General features: G+C 47.7%; 1 protein-coding gene across 1 annotated transcript; it reads right to left on the reverse strand.

The window, feature by feature from the left end:
- Positions 1–1,190: 1,190 nt before the first annotated feature.
- NDUFA9 (NADH:ubiquinone oxidoreductase subunit A9) lies at positions 1,191–24,569 on the reverse strand. The gene is made up of 11 exons (XM_066590536.1): positions 24,487–24,569; positions 22,485–22,655; positions 20,136–20,233; positions 19,568–19,659; positions 16,746–16,887; positions 11,513–11,615; positions 10,149–10,216; positions 9,943–10,019; positions 6,032–6,127; positions 3,739–3,805; positions 1,191–1,457 (listed from the first exon to the last, which is right to left on the reverse strand). The coding sequence occupies exons 1-11, from the start codon at positions 24,533–24,535 to the stop codon at positions 1,287–1,289; spliced, it is 1,134 nt and encodes a 377-aa protein (XP_066446633.1). The 5' UTR covers positions 24,536–24,569; the 3' UTR covers positions 1,191–1,286.
- Between the last annotated feature and the right edge of the window lie 1,348 nt (positions 24,570–25,917).

Raw genomic sequence — 25,917 nt, forward strand, 5'->3', positions numbered from 1 at the left:
TTTAGGTGCGCATTCCAAAGCCGAAATTCAGTAACAAATATGCGATCTCACTAATTATGCCCCGCCATGTGTAAATGTTCCACTATTTAAGATTTTGGCTTGCTTTCAGTGAATGGTAGCGATCTTGTTCTCATGCTGGAGCTGTAAACTTCCACATGTCCGAAGTAGAGGAGTCTTGGACCTGTATAGTTGGACATGATTAGGGTTAGTACTGAAAGCCCACTCACAGGGAAGCATTGCCCATCCATGTACTTTCAGGATGGCACATGGACCCATTATAGCCACTTAGGCTATACACACACACAGGGGGTTCTGAAAAAAGTCATGCCTTATTCTGGTCGATATCACAGACCAGAATCGGACATGCGATGTCCACAGGTATAGGATAGGACAACACATTGACATGCGTCTGTATGCTGCCTGATGCGACTTGCGCCCAAGAATCTCGAATGCAACTCATACAACTCCTTGAATGGGACTTAGACTTTTCATGCAGATAAGAAAGTCCCCATTCACTGACCGCAAGCAAGAGTTGCTGGGGAAAAAAAAAAGCTTGCTGGAGTATTGAAAGGGAGTAAGCCAAATTTTGGCAAAATGTAGTGAAGTAAATTGATATGGAAAAGAAAACTGCTCATAGTGTACCAGCGAACTCCAGCCTGCCACCTAGGGGCTGACAATGTGCAAGCAATTACAGAATATACCAAAGATGGCTTTGAAAAAGTAGAATCAGTCTGAGATCAAAGCACATTCCCTACTAGGCAACACGGCCTTCTCAGGAGAAATGTAGAGTCATCATTAGGTGTTCTATTCCCTCAATAGTAGCTTCATCTTCCTGGACCAATTTGTTTTATGGACCGCTGGTGAAATCTTATCTTTTCCTTTTTATCTCCATTATGCAATTAGCTCCCAAGTAGACATCAGCTAGTACTAGCTTGTTTAGTTATTCCTGGAAAGTTCCTGGACTCCTCCTCAGTTGCGTGATATGATCTTACTGTAACTGCCTGGGAATTACTTGTCTCTCTGTTCTCTCCAGCAGTCACTATTTCAGTCCCCAGAACTTCCTGTATGATGGAACTGCTTGACTACAACCAGCTACTGCAAAGGAGTCACAGCGCACTGGAAGAAGCCAGCAGCCCCTATTGTTAGGTCACTGTCTTACAACAGGCATTTTTGCAAAAACCACCCAAAGATCACATGAAGAACATTATTTAATAGGTTATTTATTTACACAGCAGGTGTAAGCACAATTCTCGACCCTCATATAGAGCAAGCTCAGTAATGTGCACTTAGAAGTTCACAGGGGTGGCAGGCTTTACCACTTCCAACTCCGCGTCCAGCCAGCGGTATCTGCGGTGGCGACGCAGGACCTCGATAGCCTTGTTCTCCAGAGGAGTTGGAATGATGCCAAGGTCTTCCAGGCCGGGGAGATCCGGGTACTTTTTGTCTGTAATGTGGAACTAGGGAATAAACCAACAAGACTTGCGTTATCTCTGCTCCTAGGTTATAAACGGGTCATGTGATCATGCTCAACATCAACTGGTCCAATAATGAGTTATTAGACACCTATGGTCCTAAAGCGCATATATACAGAGCTAGTCTGCGGAATAATAGGCTGTAAACCGGCAAGGTCTGAAGACCCTTTTACACGTCCCGATTATCTGGCATGAACATTTGTCCACTCACTCACAGGGGAGTATAAAAAGTCCAACAATCAACTGACAAATAAGTGAACCCTGTCATTCTGCTCTCTCTTCCCTGAGCTCAACTATGGACATCCGCGTTACATTACGAGTATATGCTTGTTTGTTGGTATGCCGATAGTCGATTTTCATCAAGGAATAAAAATCTACAGCCGATTATCTCCACGTGTGAATGGCAGGATGTACAGCCGGTCTGCGGGGATGAACGATCATAGTTGATCCTTTGTCGTCGAAAACGGTTCTTTGTCCGTATAAATGAAAAGTAAAGCAGAGCCAATTGACATGCTTTGATCATCAATCGTTACATTGGGCCAAAAAATTTGGACCCACTTAAAGAACCCTAAGGCCGCCTGCAGACGGGTGGCTCTGATCCGGCAGCGAGGATTCTCGCTGCGGGACCCAACCCGAGTGCCTGCAGGGACCAGCGTGTACTCACCCGCGCCCCGCAGCTCCGGCTCTTTCATGTGCCGGCGCATGCGCAGACCGGAGCCGGGTGAGTGACATTTCTGTGCGGGGCTCGCAGGCCATGCCGCTGTTTGTTTGCGACGAGAGATTTCGTGTGGCCGTCCGCATAGGATCGCGTTTGCTAACACAATCCTATGCAGGCTTCCAGCGGCGGCAATTCCACGGGAAATCCCGCCGCAAAATTTCCGCCCGTGTGCAGGCGGCCTAAGTCCCCCTGTCTATGGACGAGGTGGAATATTGCTAGCGATATTCCACTGCGGAGGAGCAAGGGGGAAAAATGACAGGTCTCCATGGTGAGCCTATCTGATAGATAGAGAATTGCAGCAAATCGCAGCATACCGCGATTTGAATCCCGTGGGCGGAGAATGGCTATGATTCTCCACTTGCGGACATCGGGTTGCGCTTTCCAGTTAGTGAACGCTATGGAAAGTGTTCACTGCATTACCCGTGACCGGATTATCGCTGCAGATAACGCAGGGACTTATCGCCCATAGACAGGAGGCCTGATTCAGACGGCTACATGTGAGCGGCGCTTCGGCTGCAACTCGCATCGGACAGCATGTGGACACTTGCCAGTGTGCCACCCGATCTGCATGGGCATGTCCTACACTCTTCTGTGATATGGAACAGAATAGGACCTGCATCGGGTTTTTTTTTTGGAAGGGGGGGGGGGGGGGGGAATGGACCATCAGTCGGTGCGAAAAGTTGCTCATGTAAATAGCCTCCAAAAGCTATGATGTTTCAGTGTGCTGTTCATGAAATACATGATCAGCACACAGATGGAATATATCAAAATGTGAATAAGGCCTAAGAGTGGTTTCAAACTGTAGATGTTTAATTGTTGTAACAGCTGAAGTTTCACAGATTGGAGTCCTGTGGTGTAAGACAAGGAGTGGAGACTGATGGCCCGTTTACACGTAATGATTATCGCTCATAATTCGTTCAAACGACTGAATTTGAGTGATAGTCGTTCAGTGTAAATGCGAAACAACTTGCTCACTACTCGCTGACGGTTGTTTATTGCTGGCTTATATAGTCAGCAAAAAAGCCATCATTGCCTTCTCATTACATGTAAATGCTCCCATAGGCGGTGAAGCCTTTCAGTCTATATGCTCTGCACGAGTGCCGACGACCTTAGTGGTGATGTCAGCACTCATGCAGTAAGTTTACCCAACTGTCCAATCCGTGTCAAAGGGCCATTACACAAAATAGTTCACAATGGCAGTCTATACTGAACAAGGGATGGGCATCACTAAATAAATGGCCAAATATCCCCACCCCCCCGACAGGAAAAACGGCCACAGAATTAACCGAGGAGTGCTGAAATGGTGAAGACATTGTAATACTTCATTTTAGTGTGAATACACTTTAAATAAAAGTTCAAAAAAATGTAATAAATATCTAAAAAAAACCATTTTTTGCTTTTGAACAATTTTTATGTAAAAAAAAATATATATAAAATTGTATTTAACATAAAAAGTAGTTATTGAGGAGTAAAATACTCTCGTCAGTAAAGAGTTAATGCCATGACCCCTTCCTAATGTGTCTATAATCATGCGCGTACTGTACTCACTCGATCCACTTTGTCACGACTCGTCCACTTGTCAAATGGATTCAATTCAAAGAACCTTGCAAGCGGACTGCAAAGAGGAAACAAGGAGGAAATCACCTTAAGGACACACAAACAGGAAATCTATAAAAATGCAGTCTGACCGTGAACTCCAGAACAACATAAAATTGTGTGGATTGCTATCGTGCTGCTGCGGCACTTCCCGATTCTCTGCTGGTCGTGACGTCACGTCCAGTGCTGCCAGGAGAGGAGCATGAAGTGCCCGCAGCAGCGCGGCTCTCCCATTGATTCCAATGGAAGTGAAGCCGGCGCATGCACTTCCTTCCCGTCTGCTTATGACAACATCCAGGCCGCTGCACTGGACAGCAGGCCAGGTGATCAGCGGATGGAGGGGGGTCCCAAGCAGTGGATCCCCCATCCGTTAACTCCTGATGACTTAACCAGAGGATAGTTCATCAGTAAAAAAGGGGGCAGACAACCCCTTTAAAGGGATTATTTCCACCCCAAAACATATCACCTATGTAGGGCCAGAGGAGCAGTGACTATATTAATATTAGAGGAGCTTTCCAACTCCACTCTTCAAATGACTATTGCCCCCAGGTTGTCCATACAAGTCACATTGCAATGTCCTTACATTCTGAAAGCTGTCTTGTTTACCCCTTCCCCGGCCTGCTCACATGCTCCCACTTCATTTTGATTGTTACTTCCGCTGTCGTGCGATTCAAATAACTTCGCTTCCAGACTCAACAAGGAATGGCGCGTCATCAGTGATGTTACCAACAATGGAGGGCTGATGGCGCCTCATTTTCTATATTTGCCACACGTGTGTGGAAACAAGCTACAGTAATTGAGACTATGTAGGAGTCTCAATATGGCGCTTTTGGGTGAAGTGGGCAGGGTTTAGAACGAATGAAGGAGGTTTGCGTGGCGGATGCAGTACTGCGTGAGAAGCCAGCGTTTGCAGAGTTGGGTAATGGGGAACAACCGACGCAGGATCCTGAAGTGAAGCACCAGAAAGGAAGGGAAGAAACACTGGGCGTGTGGCGGTGGCATTGGGAACCAGATTGAATCAGGGACACCAGGAGAACTTATAATGATAGGCTCTTAAATAGGGATGAGCGAGTATACTCGCTAAGGCACTACTCGCTCGAGTAATGTGCCTTAGCCGAGTATCTCCCCGCTCGTCCCGAAAGATTCGGGTGCCGCCGCGGGGCGGGGGAGCTGCGGGGGAGAGCAGGGAGGAATGGAGGGGAGATCTCTCTCTCCCTCTCTCCCGCCCGCTCTGCCCCGCTCCCCGCCGCAACTCACCTGTCAGCTGCAGTGGCACGCGAATCTTTCGGGACGAGCAGGGAGATACTCGGCTAAGGCACATTACTCGAGCGAGTAGTGCCTTAGCGAGTATACTCGCTCATCCCTACTCTTAAACACTGCAGTCCTGGGGAGGGTTTAGGTGGTCAGTATTGACTGTGGCATATGAGGGGTTAAATGGTGGATGCATTAGCTTAAGGGCTTCTGTCCACGGACAGATTTGTAACGAAGCAGGATTCCGCCTCCGGACTCCACAGCAAATCCGGTCCCATAGCATGCAATGTAAAAATGCGATTTTCTGCCCGCGAGCCGAAATCGATTGCGATTCTCCGCTAACTGAGAAGAAATCGCAGAATGCTGCGATTTTGTGTGGGCTACGCACAGACGGCTTGCAATGCAGTCAATGGAAGCCATCTGTCCTGCGGCAATTCTGCATCCTCTGTACTGTGCCTGCGTGACAAAGCGTGGGCTGGCACATCCGAAGTACAGAGAAGAAACGCTGGACAGGTAAGCTGGGGGCACTAGGTCGAAATTCGCATGCGGGGGTCTTGCCCACCCATGAACAGGAGGGAAAAATCATTAAGTTTCTAGCATCAAAGTGTTATTCCCCTCCCCCAGTAAATATTCCACTCTAAAGGCCCTTTTACACGGGCAGACAGTAGTTTGGACGACTACACGAGCGCTGATGTCGCCGCTAAGTTCGTCAGCACTCATGCAAGGCATTCAAACTGAAAGTTCTGCCGGCGGCCCGCTGGTTTCTCGGTCAGCGCTTATGGGAAGCACTGAGCTTGAAGCGTTCACACGGAACGACAAGCCAGCGAGGTTTATTAGGCTGACTGAAAAGTCACCCTAAACAACCGCGGACGACAAGTGAGCGATTTTTTTGCTCTACGATTAAATCGCTCACTTCGGCCGTCTGAACCAATTTTGAGCGATGATCGTTGTTTGTAAATGGTCCTCAGGTCCCACAAGAATGATGTGTGCTTACTGATATAAGGAGCGAGGCAGCGGGTATTGGACCAGAGGCCTATGAGCAACGGCAAAGATGTATTTCACCAAGTCCTGAAGAAGATACCGATTGGGTCTGAAAGAGAACATGGAGAAAAAAAAATGTATATCAGCGCTCAGTAGGTATAAACATGTTACTGCAACACAGTTCTGTCCAGCTGGACGCAGACAAGCACATGTTACCAACAGTTGGCATTAGCTCTGCCAGTCTGACTCCATACCCCTTTGGCTGAGGCTTACAAAATGGGCATCCAGTGGTGCTATTTCCAGCTGAAGAGGATGACCCCACGACCCCATATAAAGGTTACAGATACATCAGCGCTGTGCACCGCGGCCTCCTCATAGCCATCAGCCCTCCCAATGATTAACTCCTTAAAGACACCGCATACTTTGGAGATGAAAATCCCTCAAAAGTCCTTAGAACCAATTTCAAAAGCCATAACTTTTTTACTTTTCAGGTTTTTTTTTGCGAGGCGAACTGTAGTTTTTAGAGGTATCGTTTTTGGGTTCATAAAATAATGTATTGTAAAACCTTAATTTTTTTTTTTTTTTTGAGGTCAGGAAGAAAAAAAAAAAACATTCTGCCATTGTGTTTTGTTTTTTCTTTTTTACAGTGTTTTTACTCACTAAGTGCGAGGATGACCTATTCTCAGGATAAGACATCAGTAGTCGATCGCTCGGGGCCCGGCTGATCGGAAGCCTGCTGTCAGTGTCACAATTACACAGGGGTCGGAGTGGAGGCTGTTGCTCTGACCCCAGCATAGTGGCTGGCACCTGTAACTGCTGACGCAGATCCCATTGATTTGAAAGATGCACCTGCAATTACAAGCGTCGGCCACTACACAAGGGTTGGAGCAGCTGCAGCAAACAAAAGTGTACCTGCAGTGCTGACAGCAGGCACCGGATCAAGTGATTGGCCGGCGTCCTAAGCGACGGACCTCAGATGACCATCTTTTGATGACCTATCCTAAGGGCAGGTCATCCGTAGTATTTTGCCTGGAAAACCCCTTCCAGCCACAGGATGCAAGATTATATCCTTCCTGGGAAGGGGTTCCCACAAATGGAGGTAAAATTATGGCATGAGCTGAGAAGATAAGCCCATACCATCCAAAGTGGGAGCCGGTTGTGACTGACAGTCAGCCTCCTGCTTCAACAGCAGGGATGGATGACACCACTGATCCCCGCTGTTAAACCTTTACATACGGTGATCAATGCTGATCGCGATATGTAAGAGGGTTCACAGAGGGAGGGCCACACCATCTGTGACGTCATCCGCCCCACTGCAAGGTAACTGCGGAGGGCTGATGGGCTGACATGTCAACCGCACTCCAAACGATGGCATCCAGGTCTGTCATTGCCTAGGATTGCTATTATTAGCAATACTACATTGCAGTATGCAGATTCACAGGTTCAAGTCCCATACAGGTACATAAAAAAAAAAATAAAATGTAACAAATAAAAATAGTCAAAAAAAACAAAACATTTTTGTGCATTCCCCCCTCTTTACCAAAAAATAAAAATTAAAACCTGGCATGGTTTGGTAAAGTCTCATCGTACAATAAATAAAAACACACTTTTTTCCAGTCCTCGCATGGAAAATCCCATAACTTATTTTTCCATGGACTCTGTGAGGGCTTGTTTTTGCATGACAAGCTATAGTTTTTATTAGTACAATTTTTGGGTACATACAGCTATTTTGATCACTCCGATTGTGTTTTTCGGGAGGCAAAATGAACGAAATAAGCATTTTACTATGTCCCTGTAGGAAACTTGAAGCAGAAAATCTTTGATTGTTATGATAATGCATTGTTGTACAGAAGTAATGCAATGCATTATCACTCACAATAGCGATCACAGGCCATGGCAGCCCCCCCCCCAGTGTCTGGCGTCATATTGCCATGGCAAACCATCAGCCCTCCGCGATTACATAGAGGAGGCCCAACGTCATCACAGAGGGAGCGCACTCCCCTATGTGAACCCTTTCAGATGCCATGATCTACATTGATCACAGCATGTAAGGGGTTAATAATGAAGTTTGCCGTTTTCACAGGATGTAAGTCTATGTCCTGGCAGGGTGTTAGTTAAGGGATTAAAGGGGGCCCGTCCGCCCTCCTGATGAGCCTACTTCAGCAGATACCTTGTATTACATATGGAGTAATCCTGGAGCATTTTTCTTAGACCTCTGTGCTTGGTGGTTCCTCTGTTATCTGATAATGTGTGAATGACTTGGCAGACATTAACATAACCCTTGTCAATGGGGCGTGTCCCTGTACATCAACATTGTCCATTCAGTGCTGAGAGTGTCGGACTGTATAGGGACACACCATATTGGTAAAGGGAAGGTTTTACCAGAAGGAATAACTGAGGATCAACACAATGTAGAATTCTAACAAAAAGATGCTCATGGGTTAGTGGAACTAAACGTTCCCAACTCAGAGGCCTTTGGAGGGGGTTCTGCTGATCCAAATGAGGACAAACAGACACATCAGACGATGCACTCACAATTTCTGCAAAAAAAATTTTGGTAAAAAAATGTCGACGAAAGGTGGCGCTTTAGCGGACCAGTCAGGTCTACCGTGACAGACCTGCATCAGCATCAGATCTGAAGGACAGCGTTCATCGGCTCGTTGTTGCGATTAAAGCCGATTCATTGCAATCAACAGTAGAAAATATAGCATTGGAGAATGGAGAGACTTCTTGAAAACAAAGGGGGACTTCCTGAACATTTGCAGCGCGATTTGGATAGCTTACAGCGCCACCTATCAGCGACTTTCTAACAATCTTTGTTTAATTATTAGTGAGCACATCGTCAAGCGTGGCTGTTGTCCGAATTTCATCAGTGTGAAAATAACTTTACCCCAGTCGTCTGCAATCCAATCCCTGTACAATATTTTGTCTGATGAAGCCCCCCCCCCCCCCCCCCGTTAGACTGTTTGGGACATCAGGAAGAATGATAGTGTCACACCAACAGTAAAGCATCCTGGTGACATCATCTGTCGCTTGTTCGCTCTCGTGAAGCCCATTTAGGCAGGCAGAGTCATCGCTTGACTCACCCAATGACAATCTCCCCGAACGTCAACAAACGTCAATGCCTTTGAGATTGTGGTCAATCTTCAAAAACGGGGGGGACCAAGAAAAGCACAAATTGTGATAAACTTAAAGCACCGATTGGGTAAGAATGGGTTGCCGCAGTCAGGACATGGCCCAGTAGCTGATATCCAGCATGCCGGAGAGAACTGGAAAAAGTTGGAATAATAAGTTAAATGCTGAGTCTTTGCCTAAACTTCATGTATTTGTCAATAAAAGTAAAAAAAAAAATGAAATACTTATAACTTAACTTTAGTCTGGCCACCTGCACAAGGCCGGGTCGGATTCCACATGCGGGATCCCGCAGCGAAATCCGACCCTGTGCCAGCCCAGGGACCCCTCGCGTACCTGTCCACAGTCTTCATAATCTGTGCTGTGGACGGTCCTGCCGTCGCACCTGCGCAGCACAGATTATGCCGCTCTGTCGCTAGCCGATGACACAGATCCCGTGATCTTTCCGTAACGATGATTGTGGAAGGGCAGCAGGTCGGACGGCTTTTATGGACTTCAAAAATAAAAGCTCTCAAAACACCGAGGCAGCAACCGATGGAAACCAGAATGTGTGCCAGCCTAAAAACTTTTGGACTTCACTGTAGAGAGGAGCGTGCGGCTGTCACTTTAGTTCTCTTTATGATCAGGCAGATGGATTTAGGAGTGCTCTGCCCGATCATTAAGGTGAGAGCTCAGGAGCTTCTGAGATGCGCTGCCGTGCAGCTTAGAGGCAACAGGGCTGACGACCACTTAAAAAATGTTGATTGCTTAGCACTGGCTAGAATATAATCCTGATTAAAGCGCGTAACGTACCCAGCTAAAGCGTAGGTCTTGCCTGCAGAGTCAGGGTCATTGATAAGGTTAACGATAGCCTTGGCAACGTCCACAACCTGCAAACAAAAAAAGGAGTATTATTACACAGGTAATGGCTCACGCTCCAATTTCCCGTACCAGCAATCTAGAAAATCCCATGTGACACGTTATCACGCAAGCGCTGATCGCATCTTATAGCTACTCACATAAATCGGCTGCTTCACTGTCTTCTGACCGAAACCCATTAGCGGCACCCCTCCAAACCACCGCATGTCTGCAGGAGGAAAGCAATTGGTTAAAATAAACTACTGGATTTTTAGGAGCATAAGACGTATTTAAGAGGCGCCGGAATGCCTGACCCTTTTGTTCATGATCCCGCTCATAAGGCAATGCTTGATCATAGAGGGAACTGAACAGTCCTCTCTTTGGGCCCATCACCAATTTGGAGGGGATGCTCAGCGTGGACAAAGTGACCTTCAAGTTTAAGGACAAAATTCTGTCCCAAGACCAGAGCGTGGAGGGAGTTTATTACCTGTACCTGATTTTCCCACCCGAACCTCCTTTCCACTGGTTCTTGTTTTACTTTTGGGCAGCCACCATCTTTAGACTACCTACTCACCTACAGGGCATTGGTAGTGTTAGGACTACCAATGTACTATACCTGCTTTGGGATTGGCTAGTGCTGCTCATGTGATCAGCACTTGTCAATTACAGAGCAGTGCATAATGTAGTTAGAAAATGGCGGTGGCCATCTCGGTCCCTCAAATACAGGACGCAGAACTGGCAGAACGGAGGGACGGCTGAGAAGATTAAATTACAGCTAATTTTTGTTCTAAAAGGGTCGCTTTAAAACAGGGCATGGAATCCCTGGCGTACATGTATTACAAGCTGAGAACTTTGGCCCTAAACCACCAAATATGGGGTCACTACCCTAAACCAGCAGGAAAAAAATATGAACCCCACACTAAAAGGGAAGGTAATATAAACCCCTACCATATCTTGGACCAGAGCTTAAATACGAATCTCTAAACTTCCTTAGACCACCAAAGAAACAAATGTTAAACTCATACTATGCTAGACCACACACTAGCCTAGACCACTATAGAAACAAATATGAATGCCCACCCTACTCTAGACCAGCAGGAAAACAAATATGAACCTCAAACCTCGCCTAGTCCAATGGTTAAACAGATAGGAACTCCCCAAACGCCTCTGGACTACCAGGGTAATAAATATCAACCTCATACTATGCCAGACCAGCAGGGAAAGAAATATAAACCCCCACACTGTCCTACACCACCACAGAAATAATTATGAGCCCCACACTACCTTAGGCGACCAGGGAAACAAAATTTTAATTCCACACTCCCCTAGACCAGCAGGAAAACAAATATGACCCCTGACATTTCCCTAGACTATACAGGAAGGAAATATGAACCCTACACTACAAGGGAAGGAAATAAGATCCTTCCACCCTACCCTAGACGGGCAGTTAACCAAAAATTTATCCCTTAACTTCCCTAGATCACCAGGAAAAACATATGAACCCCCCACAAATAAAAGAACATACTTGCATAATGATTGAGGAATTTGTCTTCACGGCCAAACATCTCCGAGGGCTTCAGGATAATGGCTTCAGGAAACGCTGCTCTCACAGCTTCCTCTCCTAGTGCCTGATGTCAGAGCAAATCAATAATATTAGTATGAAGGCATATGCGTGAGACAGAGCCAATGGATGACTGCACAGAACACGCTGGGTTCTACACGAGGATTTTGTAAGTGCCGCAATGCAATAACACAGGAATCCGGGTAGGTCTTTTATCCAATCCAATAATTGTTGGCCAGTTACAACGTGCAACAAATTAAATTTTCCCAGTCGTCTCCACGACAGAACCACCTGAGATAGCCTCCTCATTGTTGGACAGGAACACACAGAGAGGTTAAAAGCTCCCCCCTCTCCCACCTTCCTCAGTGTTTTTCCTGTCCTGCCATGAGGCAGGATCCGCGAGAGGTGCTGGTGGAGATGCCAGCATGAAGAGACTTACCAGCGGATCGGAGGACAGTGGGTCAGCCTGTCCTCCCTTCCTGACGATCGGCTCCTGGGACGCCATATGGGGTGGTTCCCAGAGGCCAGGTTCCTCCCGCGGCGGCCCATGGGGGGTACAAAGTGGGTGCCTCAGCTCTCCTCCTCCGTCTGGGGCACGAGCTTCCTCCTCTTGCTGCCGGCATAAGGCTGGGCGCAGCGCTCTGAGTCCCTCTGGCGCACGCTGGAGGGGCGGGAAACCGCGTCACGTGATCGGCGCGATGACGTTATCGCATCTGCGTCGCGGCGCCAAATTTAAAAAAACAGGAACCTGAGAAAAGATCTACAAAAACAGGTAAGCCATTGCTATAAGCTGGCTTATATTGCTCCAGAGTGACTGCAGGACCTATTGCTAGATGAGTGCTCCAGCACTGGACATCATCGCGTCATCAGCCACAACGGGGGCTGTAAGTAGCCCGTGGGGCAAAAGATTATGCAAAGATCCATTGCATTGTATCTGGAATATTGAATTCTTATCCGCATAACTTTAACAAAGTGCGGAACGAGGCTGCTGGCCACGTATGAGAGGCCTCTATGCAAGGCATGCGTAGCCAGGCTAGTTAAAGAGGAATCAGGGGTTTCCTAGAAGACGTCAGGAAGCTGGTTAAGGAGGAGGTGCGGTCAGCTCGGACTTCGCAAATAGTGCCACCGGCAGGGGCATCCAGGGCTAAGCGCCAGAAAAAGGTCGTATAGCCCGAAAAAATATTCAGACTCCGAAAGAAACTCGGTTGGGACAGAGCTGGAAGAGCCAGCACCCAAAGAGTCCTCAGATGAAGAGGTGTACAAGAGATATCTATTCCATCAGGAGGACTTAGCAGAGCTCATTAAATCGGTGAGGGCCACCCTCAAGATGGAGGAACGCAGAGAGACGCGTACAATCCAGGATGAGATTTTCGGCGGATTAGGGGAAAGGTGCAGTTCACAGTAATATTTCAAACTAATCCAAAAGGAATGGAAAAAACCCGACGTGAGATCCTTCTCCTGTAGGGGAGTTAAGAGGCGACACCCATTTGAGGAGAAGGTGTGCGCAAGCTGGTAAGAGATACCCAGAGTTGACGTCCCGGTGGCCAAGGTGGTGAAAAGAACAACCCTGACCTTTGAAGACGCCACACAATTAAGAGATCCGATGGATCGGAAGGCTGAAGGCCTCCTGAGAAGATCTTGGGAAGCAGCGGCTAGTACTCTCAGGCCAGGGGTTGCAGCGTGGCCAGGACCATAGGAGTGTGGCTGGAGCAACTGGAGCTCCATATAACCAACAAGACCCCAAGGAAGCAAATTATAAATTCTCTCCCGATTCTGAAAAAGGCCACAATTTTCCAGGCAGATGCGTCAGTGGAGACGGTGAAGCTCTCAGCAAAGGCGACAGCCCTGTCCAATTCAGCCAGAAGAGTTTTATGGCTAAAATCCTGGTCGGACGATCTAGCTTTAAAAAACAAGTTGTGCTCGCTCCCATTCTACGGTCAATTCCTCTTCAGCCCAGACTCCAACAAAATTCTCAAGAAGGCATCCGACAGGAAGAGGGAGTTTCCGAGGAGAAACAACAGAAGGAGAGGACCTTTTTTCGGCCCCAACACAGCAGTCCAAGTGGTATAGAGGCAAGGGCAAGCTGGTGTCCCTCCCCAAAAGGAAATTTGTAACCACAGGGGGCTCAGCACAACAGCTGCGCCTACTCCAACGGAGCATCCGGGACTTGCTACACTTAAAAGCAGTATCTTTGGTACCTCCAAACGAAGAAACCCGGGGTCACTACTCCAGACTCTTCCTAATAAGGAAACCATGCAGAAAGTCACGCATGATAATCAACTTAAAACCCCTGAACACCTTTATCAGGTATCGGAGGTTCAGGATGGAGTCAATTTCCTCAACATTGAAGCTGATACCAAAGGGAGCATATATGGCGTCTAGGGAGCCTGATATCTTGCATCCCATGGGCCCAAGCGCATGCCAGATCCCTGCAGAACGCAGTTCTTTCAGCCTGGGACAGAAGACAGTCCTCCCTGGGAACAAGGATGTGCATCGAAAATTCAGTGAAGATCTCTGCGCTGGTTGACGTCCCCAGTGAACCTGTGAAGGGGAGTCCACTGGATTCAGAACCCAGCCACATACATCATGGAAGACGCAAGTGCCTGGGGGGCGCACATAGGAGATCAACTTCTACAAGGTCCCTGGCCGCAGGAAATAAGAAATCAGTCGTCGAACTACAGAGAACTCCAGGCGGTCTGGAAGGCCCTGCAACAGCTGGGGGATTCAGTAATCAATCAACACATAAAGATCCTGTTGGACAATATCACAACGGTTGCCCACATTCGGCGTCAAGGGGGAACAAGGTCACCAGCCCTACTGGGCATCTCGCAAAAGATCTTCTGCTGCGCAGAGGGCCGAGTCCTGTCAGTCTCGGCAACACATCTAAAAGGATCGCTGAACCAGAGGGCGGATTTCTCAGCAGAAAGCGTATAGACCCAGGAGAGTGGTCTTTATCTCAGGAGGCGTCCTGACGCGCAGGTGGGGACCCCTACAATTAGATCTGTTTCCAACCAAAGAGAACACCAAGGTGAAGAACTTCTTCTCCCTCAGACCAGGGGACCAGCCAACAGCAGTAGATGCTCTGAATCAGAATTGGGGCAGAAAGCTTATTTATGCCTTTCCTACAATACCGTTAATCCCAAGAGTATTGCAATACTTCAGATCCCAGAGGTGCACGCTGATTCTAGTGGCCCCCTTCTGGCCGAGGAGGAGCTGGTTTGGACTTCTAAGAACATTAAAGGGGTTGTCTCATGAAATCAAGTGGGGTTATACACTTCTGTATGGCCATATTAATGCACTTTGTAATGTACATCGTGCATTAAATATGAGCCATACAGAAGTTATTCACTTACCTGCTCCGTTGCTAGCGTCCTCGTCGCCATGGTGCCGTCTAAATTCGCCGTCTTCTGGCGATTTTAGACGCGCTTGCGCTGTGCGGTCTTCTCCGTGGTGAATGGGGCCGCTCGTGCCGGAGAGCTGGTCCTCGTAGCTCCGCCCCGTCACGTGTGCCGATTCCAGCCAATCAGGAGGCTGGAATCGGCAATGGACCGCACAGAGCCCACGGTGCACCATGGGAGAAGACCCGCGGTGCATCGTGGGTGAAGATCCCGGCGGCCATCTTGGTAAGGTAAGTAAGAAGTCGCCGCAGAGCGGGGATTCGGGTAAGTACTAAACGTTTTTTGTTTTTTTTTAACCCATCCCTTGTGTTTGTCTCGCACCGAACGGGGGGCCTATTGAAAAAAAAACAACCCCGTTTCGGCGTGAGACAACCCCTTTAAGCATCCAGGACCCAGTCATCTTCCGTGCCTGGGCGGATCTACTGACGCAGGGACCTCTGAGCTACCCGAACATAGGCAAGATCCACCTAGCAGCATGGATCTTGAAGAATCCACACTGAGGGGGAAGAGGGTTCTCTGAAAAAGTAATCCAGACCTTAATGTCGAGTAGAAAGAGAACTAACATTGTCTACCAAAAAGTCTGGAGGAAGTTTATCTCATGGGGGCAGGGAAGAGAATCCCAGGGTTCTTTTCTGGACATCCCCTTAATCCTAGAGTTCTTGCAGGAGGGCCTGGATATGGGCCTCTCCCCAAGCACCTTAAGAGATCAAGTCGCGGCCCTTAGTGCCCTATTTGACACCAAGTTATCAGAGATTAGGTGGATTAGCAGATTCCTGACAGCACCAGATATATTTGTGGACCTGGGTCATAACCTATTTCCGGACTGGAACCTAAATTGGGTCCTAAGGGCTATGTCAGCAGAACCCTTCGAACCGATCGAATCACTTTCAATAAGAACGCTCACGATCAAAACAGTCTTCCTGGTGGCCATTACCTCGGCTAGACGGGTTAGCGAACTACAGGCCCTATCTATCCGCCACCCGTTCCTTAAAATCACCAACACAAAGCTAGTGTTCAAATCAGACCCAGCCTTTATGCCGAAAGTGGTGTCACCCTTCCATAGAGCTCAGAATGTAGTGATCCCCTCGTTCTTCGATAAACCCAAGGATGAGGGGGAAAGAGCCCTAAAATGTCTGGACACCAGGAGAGCAGTCCTGAGTTATATTAACACCACAAGTCACTGGAGACGAGACGAAAATGTGTTTGTCCAGTTCTTTGGCCCAAATAAAGGGAATAAAGCGCAGCAAAGAGCTCCATAGCCAGATGGATTCGCTTGGCCATTGCAGAAGCCTATAGGGCCCTAGGGAAAGACGTCCCCTCTGTTCTTAAAGCCCTCTCCCCCAGGGCAGTAGCGTCTTCATGGGCCGAGCATAGTTCAGCATCCGTTGAACAGATATGCAAGGCCACAGTTTGGCAGAAGCCGCAAACTTTCGTTAAACATTAAAGGGTAAAAGTGCAGCTGGACGAGGACATGACCTTTAGACGTAAGGTCCTCTCGGCAGCAATCCCACCCTGGAAAATTTAGTTGGTATGTCCCAGGTGGTGCTGTCGTGGAGACGACTGGGAAAATGGTCAGACCTCTATCGATTGTAAAGTTGTGGCAGTTTATGAGATGCAAATACCTTTTAACATCTAGGCTAAACTTGATCAGCCTATCAGACTCCAAGCCAGGAGGTAACTACGTTCCGGACACACTAGTGCACTCCTATCCTCCAATGCAGATGGTAATTGGTAGATAAAACACTAGACTGCCAAATAACGCAAACAGATGTTTTCTTGCACTCAAGACTCGTATTCACCTTGTTCCTCAGTAACTTGGAAGGGCTTTTCAAGTCAGCATTAAGGTGGGAAACATGAATAAACTTCTCTACTCCGGCTTCTCGAGCCAACGAGGCAATTCTTCTTGGGATATTGACAAACACGTCCTCGAAACTGGAATTCCTAAAATAAAGGAAAAAAAATGCACATGGTTATTTTATTTTAAGACTATTCAAGTAAATAAAAAGTACGCCTCACTAACACTTTGAGGAACTGTCATGGGATAAAGTCAGCAGGGTCGGCTACATGGCTCTGCCGTCACGGACCTGCTGACTCCATCTACGTTCCACCCCCCCCCACTCAGCAGCTTTCACCTGGATGGGCTCTTCTTTGGTCCAGTCCTGGTGCTGTCAATGTGTCAAGTGGGCAGTCCTCAATGGGTGATGTTACACAGTCAGTGAAGTCATCCAATGCCCACTTGACACATTGACAGAGCTGGGAGATGAACCCAAGAAGACACTGTCTGGTTGAGGGGAGAGGATGGCCCTGCTGACTTTATGCCATCAAGGAGCCTCTAAAGAGAACTGGTCACCAGGTTTGTGCTGCCCAAACCACAGGCAGTATGAATCCAGGAAAGACAAATACAGTATGTCTTATTCTGAAACACTGCGGCCAGACACCGCTTTAACCCCTTCAGTGGCACGCCTGAAAATTTTCCAGAACTAGCTCCACTGCCCATAGTGATATAATCTGGATTATGTTTCACTATGGGACCTGCAGAGCACAATGCCATAAGCTGTGGCATTGTGCTCTGCCTGCACAGTCCCACAGAGAACAGTGCAGGACTTTAAAAAAAGAAGCAGGAAGATATAACCAATCTGCCGGCAACTTCCTGCTTCTTTTTTTAAACTCCTGCACGTTTTTTTTTTACGGGTTGCCGCGGAGACCTTCGGCTTGTCAGATGCCAGCGGATGGTCCCTGTGGCAGGGAGAGCTGGTGATCGGCTGTCATAGGATAGCCGGGCACCAGCTCTTACAGCAGAGAACGGAGAAAACCTCTGATCTCTGCTGTTTAAAAAATGGAATAAAAAGCAATCAAAATTTTACATGTTCCTAAAAATTAGATAAATGAAGACTAAAGTTCATCCCACAAAAAACACGGCCTTCTAGAGCTCTGGCAATGGCAACAAAAATGAATACGGCTCTTGGAATGTGGCGGCACAAAAGCAAACCTTAAAGAAAAAAAATGTTTTAAATGTACAAAAATAGCAAAAAATAAAAAAACTGTATAAACTCGGTATCGCTGGAATCGTGCTGACTCAGGGAATAATGTTATCACACTATTTATTCTGCACGCTGAACGCCGTAAAAACGAAATCCAAAAAAACTAATGGCAGAATTTCTTTTTTTCCCCCCCAATCTCCCTACAAATTTCTTTTTTACAAAAGTTATCCAATACATTATATATACCCAGAAATGATGCCAAAAAGTACAACTTGTCCCACAAAAAACAAGCCCTCATACGGCCATGTCAAAATGAAAAAGTTATGGCTGTTGGAACGCGACTGCAAAATTAGTTGAAATTAAATGATTAGACCATTTAAAACACCTGCCCTGGTGGGTCTAATAGGGGGGTGAGAAACCCGCCACTCAAGGGGTTAAAGGAAACTATCGATTGGGCAGCGTGACCCCGACATGTGTATGAACATTCAGGCATGTATATCTTAATCCAAATACACTTACTTTGAAGATGCTGCAACTGGATGATCCGGGCGGGAAGAGGTGGCACATGCTGCAATTTATTTCTCCTGCATATCAATAAGCAATGTCTACACACTGGTGTGCATGGAACAATGAAAGCCCCTTGACTTTCATTGCCTCCATTTACCACGTGTTGGGCACGGGATGTACGCGGTGACTCTACATGCCTGGAATGTTCATATCTGTGTCAGGGTCACGCTGCCCAATCAACAGGCTCCCTTTAAAGCAACATCTGGCCAAAGTGTTTCAAAGTATGTTTACACCTTATGCTGGGTTCCCACAGGAAGCTTTCACCGCGGAAATCTTGTGGTTTTGCCGCAGCAAAAAACCGCGAGATTTCCGCGGGATAAGCGCAGCGCTTTTGGAGCGACACATGCTTTTCCGCTGCAACCAGCTCTCCCATAGAGAGGAGCGAGGCCGCAACGGAAGAAAAAAAAAAGAAGAAATGACATGCTGCGTCCCGGGAATCCACGTTGCAGCTTTCCATTGATTCCGAATGCCACTTAGAGGATCAGAGCCCTCCACCAAGATGACTCAGATACTAAACCCTGTGTCCTGCATGGAATCAGGGGTTGCAGAAGGTCGGACAAAAAGTTACATATATAAGCCATATTGGGTATTACAGCTCAGCCCCGTTCACTCCAAGGATGCAGTCATCCTTCTCAGATATATAGAGGTGGCTGCTGCTTTGTATTTAGACCCCTTTCACATCAGTGACTCCACAGGGGATCGGCACGAAAAATTGCAGACAAAGTAGTGCAATAAGCTGTGCCATTTCATCTGGGAAAATTTCAGTCCGCATACCGGAAGCCGGACAGACCCTCATCATATTCAATGGGGTCTTTCAGGCACCGGTCAGATCTGGCTATTACAGTTAACAACGATACCAAATGCAGGTGTGAATGCATTCACTTTTAGCAGGATGTAACACCAAGATCACAAAATCACACTGCGACATAGCAAGTACTGACGTGCATGTAGCCCTAGCAGCTGCTGTATTCCCACTCCATCCAGTCCAACCCCAGATGTATACAACACCTACAGTACGACTAGTGGAAGCAGACGGCTTCTGTGTGAGCGACGATCGTTGGAGAATCTCTTACCACGTCTCCCATTCCTTTCCCACAAGGTTGATCACAACATTGGAGTGCTGGAGCGCCTGCCGGGTGGAGTCGCTGTTCTTTGAGTCCCATTCCTGAAAAGAGCATTTGTGCAAAAGCCGTCAACAACTTTGCTGAAGCGCGTCAGTTTATATGCAAACTCCACTCTAAGCGGCGCAACTAAAGTTTCTGAGACATTAAAAAAAAAAAGTGGCAAAGGGCAAGGAATGGGACGAGGCAACAAACTATGCAGCAGCCGCCAGTTGGATGTCCTGCTACCCCAGTTTCGGTCCAGGATGCCACAATCACTGGCCTCAGCAGTCCCATGGCAGTAACCACCGCTGAAGGCAGCGATTAGCTGCAGTGGTTACGGGGACAATGGCAAGTGATCGCGGCAGAAGCCTTCAGGAGCGGTGTGGCTGCACCGGACCAGCAGGACATCTAGCTGGCGTGTGCTAAATAGCCTGTTATTTTGTTACATTCTCTGCATTTAAGCACTTTTTTCCCCAAAAGTCTCCAAAAACTCTTTATTTTTGGGAAAGTTTCAAGAAAAGTGAATGCAGACACTTACCATAAACAATAACTGTCCCAGATCACCCATAGGGCGGAGATACATGATGTCATACTGGTCACAGCGGTAGGGGATGGCAACCTGCGAGCCAACACGGCCTGGAATAAGGAAGGAAAGAATAGTCATTAGTGAAGTGGAAGTGAGAGCAAATTTAATTTCTCTAAAATTATACATTTACGGAAAAAAAAAAATTGACCACCAAGTCGTCCCTTCAGGTCAGAATGTTTAGATCAGGAGTTAAATGGGATTAATTAGATAAGAAAAATACGGCTGCTTTCTTCCACCAACAGCTCCACTCCTGTCCATGGGTTGTGTGCGGTACTGCAGCTCAGGCTCATTCACTCAGGCACTAGCAGACCAAGTCCATACACAGGAGTAGGGATGAGCGAGCGTACTCAAAAAAGCACTACTCGCTCGAGTAATGTGCTTTATCCGAGTATCGCTGTGCTCGTCCCTGAAGATTCGGGTGCCGGCACGGAGCGGGGAGCTGCAGGGGAGAGCGGGGAGGAACGGAGGGGAGATCTTTCTCTCCCTCTCTCCCGCCCGCTCTCCCCTGCTCCCCGCTGTGACTCACCTGTCAGCCGCAGCGGCACCCGAATCTTCAGGGACGAGCACAGCGATACTCAGATAAAGCACATTACTCGAGCGAGTAGTGCTTTTCCGAGTACGCTCGCTCATCTCTGCACAGGAGGGGAGCAGCTCTTTAATTGCATAGAAAGACAACAAAGAACTTTAACACCTTCATGACGCGACCCCCTTTTTTTCCCCATTTTCGTTTTTTTCTCCCCCCTTTAAAAAAAAAAAAATAAAAAAATGGAACTCCTTTATTCATCCATCGACGTCGCTGCATGAGGGCTTGTTTTTTGCAGGACGAGTTGTATTATTTTCTGCCGTCATTTTGTGCGCGCAATAACATTTTAATTTTTCCGTCGATGTAGTTGAGCGAGGCCTCATTTTTTGTGGGATGTCCTGAAGTTTCCGTTAGTACTAATTCGGAATACATACAACTTTTTGATTGCTTTTTATTGCATTTTTTCTGGGAGACAGGATAACTGAAAAAAAGAGTATCTCTGGCGTTTTGTTTTTTTTTGGACGACGTTCACCGTGCGAGGAAAGTAATGCACTACTTTGATAGATCGGACTTTTATGGACGCGGCGATACCCAATATGTATTTTTATTTTATTATATAGAATTTTTAATTATAGATATTGCAAAAGGAGAGTGATTTAAATTTTTTTTTTTTTTTACACAACTAAAAAAAACTTTATTGATCTTTTTTTTAACTTTACATTCAAGTCCCCTTAGGGGACTACAATATGCGATGCTTTGATCGCTCCTGCAGTATGACGTAACGCTACAGCCTTACGTCTTACTGCAATTTCACAGGCAGCCTATGAAGCCACCCCACGGGGACGGCTTGATAGGCAGTCTGCTAAGGCAGCCCTGGGGCCTTTCAGAAGGCCCCCGGCAGCCATGACACCTACACGGCTCCCCCAATCTCACCGCGGGGGGGCTGTGCGGGACCCTCCATAACTGACAGCGGCATTTAAAGGGTTAATAGCCGCGATCGGCCGAACGGCTTTTGCCCGCGGGTGTCAGCTGTAATAAACAGCTGACGCCTGCGCTGTATGCAGAGAGGTCACCCCACGACCTCTCTTCATACATACCCTGACGATACAGGACATAATTGTACGTCCTGGAGCGGGAAGGGGTTAAAAAAGTACATCCTTATGCGGCAGATTTGTTGCAGGCATTTCTGCGACCATCCATACACCTGGCAATGGTTTTTGAGAAATCTATGTCCCTCTTGTAGAAACTACCCATTCATACGTAGAAGAGCTCGTTCACATCAGCATTTTGCTTTCCACTTGAAAAAAATCCGTTTTTAAAAAAATGAAAAAAACTTAGCAAAATGGAATCTAAAGTTTTTGCCTCTTTGCAGCTATTAGTTTCTATTGGGCAAATACGGATCAGTCTTTGCCCAGTAGAAAATGAAAGATATGGAAGCAAAAATTGAACACTTACTGCTGCCGTACTGCTGGAATGTCACGTGTAAAACATCCGTGAGGAGGATCCGTATGACGGACAATACACTAGTATGAACACAGATTGGCTTTTCCAAGACTAATTTATTAATATGTATTGTTAGTTTATTTTAGGGGGGGGGGAAGAATAAAATGCTAAGAAAATAAAATGCTACTGGCCATTTAAAAAGGGCACTGCCAATCCATCACAGCTGCCCTGGAAGCCCCAGGGCCACTATTACTATTAAGAGTCCGTTTGTGGTCACCACACCGCCCATGCCAACCCAACGCAGGAACAGGAGACTCTCTCACACTATGGGTTACCTAGCCTGTTGACAACATATCGCCCCAGGAACCCTGTAGCTCCGAACACGGTGGCCACCACCCCGCTGACAGCAGAGCGCCCCGGCTTCCCATGGGGAATAACAGCATGGTGTACACTCCTCCGCTGCAGGATCACGGGGACGGAGGCGGCCAGAGAGGGGATCTGTGACCCTAGGACAAAGGAGAAAGAACAGATATTACTAGGCAGTCATCTACATGTACAAGGACTTTCTGGAGAGGCCCAGGGAAAGAACATCAGCTATGTGTTCCCATAAACGAGGGGCTATGTATCCCCCCACAACATATTTCCTGCCCCTGGTTCATATTATCCCCCCCATGCAACCAACAGATTTGCAGTGTGGATTCAATGTATAGGGTGAAATGTGCAGCAAATTCTCAGTAATGCCTGAGATACATGCAGATTCTGCAGCGGAACAGATGCATATATATTCCGCTGCATGTTATGCGTCATGTGACTTTCAATATGTAAAGACGAACGTACTGGTGCCACGCTGGATCATACACAGTGGGAATGAATGAACTCAGAAAACTGGCTTCTCCTGAGGATAGGTCATCAATAGTATTCTCCCTGGAAAACCCCTTTAACTGTGGCATGTAAGGGGTTAAAGAGGTTCTTCCAGGACTTGTCATATTGATGACCTGTGCTCAGGATAGCTCATTAATAGTTGATCGGTAGCGGTTTGCCGCTCGGGATCCCCAGCACTTCTTAGGAGAAATGCCTGCAGTACCAACTCTGGCCACTGCAAAACGGACAGTGCTATCTGCTTCCAGCAGTGGCCTCCATATTGGTCCAGAATGATGTCATCAGTGCAGCACAGGAGCTGTCAAGGTGAAACGCACGATGTCTCCGGTGGGCAGAGCTGGGGACGGCACTCATCATGGCATTTTTTATTCGCTGAATATGCGTACCTCTGGTGGAGATAGAGCGCCAATTGGACGGTTCACAGCTAATTAGCATATGGCGCACAAACGCTTTCTGGTGCGATATCTCAAGATGATTTCCGTAGGACCTTGCAGACCTGCGCTCGCGATGTTCGAGCGGTCTGCTTTATTTTTATGCGTTTTCTTACACGATGGGGCGCATTAAAAAGCGCCGTCAAACCTGCTTTGAAAACGCTGATCAAAATCGTGTTTGAAAGGCGTCGTTTTACCGTCACCGCGTGCGACAGCGGCCTGCGGGTATGTCGACATGGCGGAATAACTACGGAAATTTGCGCTACGATTTCCGCTACTAAACAGCACATCAAAATACGCAGCTTTCGGCGCGGATTCACGCGAAAATTAGCCCAATCAACAGCCGAAACCCACGTGCGCAATTCTGATGCGGAAAAGCAGCACCCCGGGCCTCCGCATGCAGATTCTACCGACTGACAGCGCAAATTCCAAGTACAGAACGGCGCCAGAAATCTGTGGGATTTGATACGAGTTTTTAGAGTCAAGTTGCGCCGTGAGACCCGACCACAGCCGTACAGACACTGAACTAGCAGAGAATGCTGGGAGATTTCAGCTCTGAAGCCGGAGGAATTATGAATGCAGCTCTGGAAGGTGTTGAAAAGCGAAGTTGCGCCACAGACACAAACTCCCAGAAACGGCGGCTGGACGCCGCGGTGCACGGATCTCCCGCGGTCGCCCTACGCCCCCTGCTGGTCACCACAATCCCAGCGCTACTTTAATCCAGACCTGATCACATGACACTATTTGTGCTGCTCTGCCGTGTTGACATGAAGCTTGTGGTTCTCCAGCCGCAGCAGAACTACAAGTCACAGCATGTCCAACTGATGACGTCACAAGCCAGGGTCCTGAGTCTCTAATAGTCTCCCATAAAGCACACAGCTGAATTCCCTTTAAATTGGAAGACTGCTGGGACTTGTAGTTCCACGAGTGGCATTGGCCAGTGGCTATAAGGCGGGATATATAGGACAGCCGCGGCCTCCTCTATCGCGATATCTCCCTTTTTCTACATTATTCCCCTGTGACTTACGTGACATTGCTCGGGCACCGGCCGCCCTGCAGAGGATAGCGCCCGCCATCTTGACCTCCCACAAGCCTGCGCGGCTACGGAAGCCGTGGAGAAACGGATTTATGTTTTGACATTTCGACGCAGCTCAAACGCTCCATCTAGCGGTCAAGATGGGCAACGCAACTGCTGCGGGTTGTCAACTATTTCAGCGCTCTGCGTGTCTTGTAGGAGACAGGATTTTTTTTTTTACTTCCAACAAAGTTCTTGCACACTTTTAAGGTGTCACTTTAAAGTTACTTTTTTCTCTAAAAATAATAAAAGTTAACTCTTTACATCTGGGGCATTAACACAACTTTCCCAGACCGCCTAATTAGCCTGACTATGCAGTCATTTTTTTTGTTCCCTGATTAAAGGGGTTGTGCCATTAGAGAAAGCCCGTTTCAGAATGTGGCAGCCGGGCAAATAGCTGAATTTGCCAGGGAAAATACATCCCCTGCAGGAGAAATTGGGTATTACATGATGGCCATGCGGAGTAAGACTAAGCGCTGCGGAATAAGTTGGCGCTATACAAATAAATGATATTATTATCAGGGGCTCCTGTCCACGGCCGGGTTGGACCCCACATGCTGAATTCTGCAGCGGAGTTCAACCCGACGCCCGGCTGTTGACCCTGCGTACCTGTCTGGCGTATTCTTCTCCGCGCTGCGGAAGTGCCAGCCGGCACTCAGGGATGCATGAGCAGAACAGCGGATGCAAATCTGTCACTAGGCAATGATGCGACTCCCGCGTTCATGCTGCAATGATGATTGCGGAATGACTGTGGAACTGACAGCTTCCATTTACTTCAATGGAAGCCATCAGTGCGTAGGCCGCACAAAATCACGGCATGCTGCAATTTCCTCTCCACCAGCAGAAAATTGCAATAGATTTTCGCTCGTGGGCAGGAAATCGCATTTTTACATTGCATGCTATGGGCTGGATTTGCTGCGGAGTCCGGAGGTGGAATCCCGCACCATACTCTGCAATGCAAATCCGTCCGTGGACAGGAGCCCTACGGCCTCATGCACACGTCCGCGCACGGATGCCACTGCTGAATCTCACAGCGGAATCTGCCCGTGCCCGTAGACATGGACATTAAAGACAGGTTCTTACCTGTTTAGGACTGGTGCAAAAAAAAAAATGGAGCAAATTCCGCAGCATTTCTGCATCCAAAAAAATACGTCTCATTGCTGCGGATTTTGACTAGAAATCAGCCGCATATCCGCAGATGATGTCAGCGCTCCTCGGCTTCGGGTTCCCAGCATCCTGTAGCGGCAACACCTGAGCAGCACCTGAATAGGCCGCTGGGAAACGGAAATGGGGAGCGCTGATGCCGCCGCTGCGTATCTGCAGCTTATTTCTAGTGAGAATCTGCACCAACGGTAAAGATTTTGACAGTTTTTTTAGATGCAG

The sequence above is a fragment of the Eleutherodactylus coqui genome, chromosome 2 (assembly GCF_035609145.1).
Source record: "Eleutherodactylus coqui strain aEleCoq1 chromosome 2, aEleCoq1.hap1, whole genome shotgun sequence".
NCBI classification, from domain to species: Eukaryota; Metazoa; Chordata; class Amphibia; order Anura; family Eleutherodactylidae; genus Eleutherodactylus; species Eleutherodactylus coqui.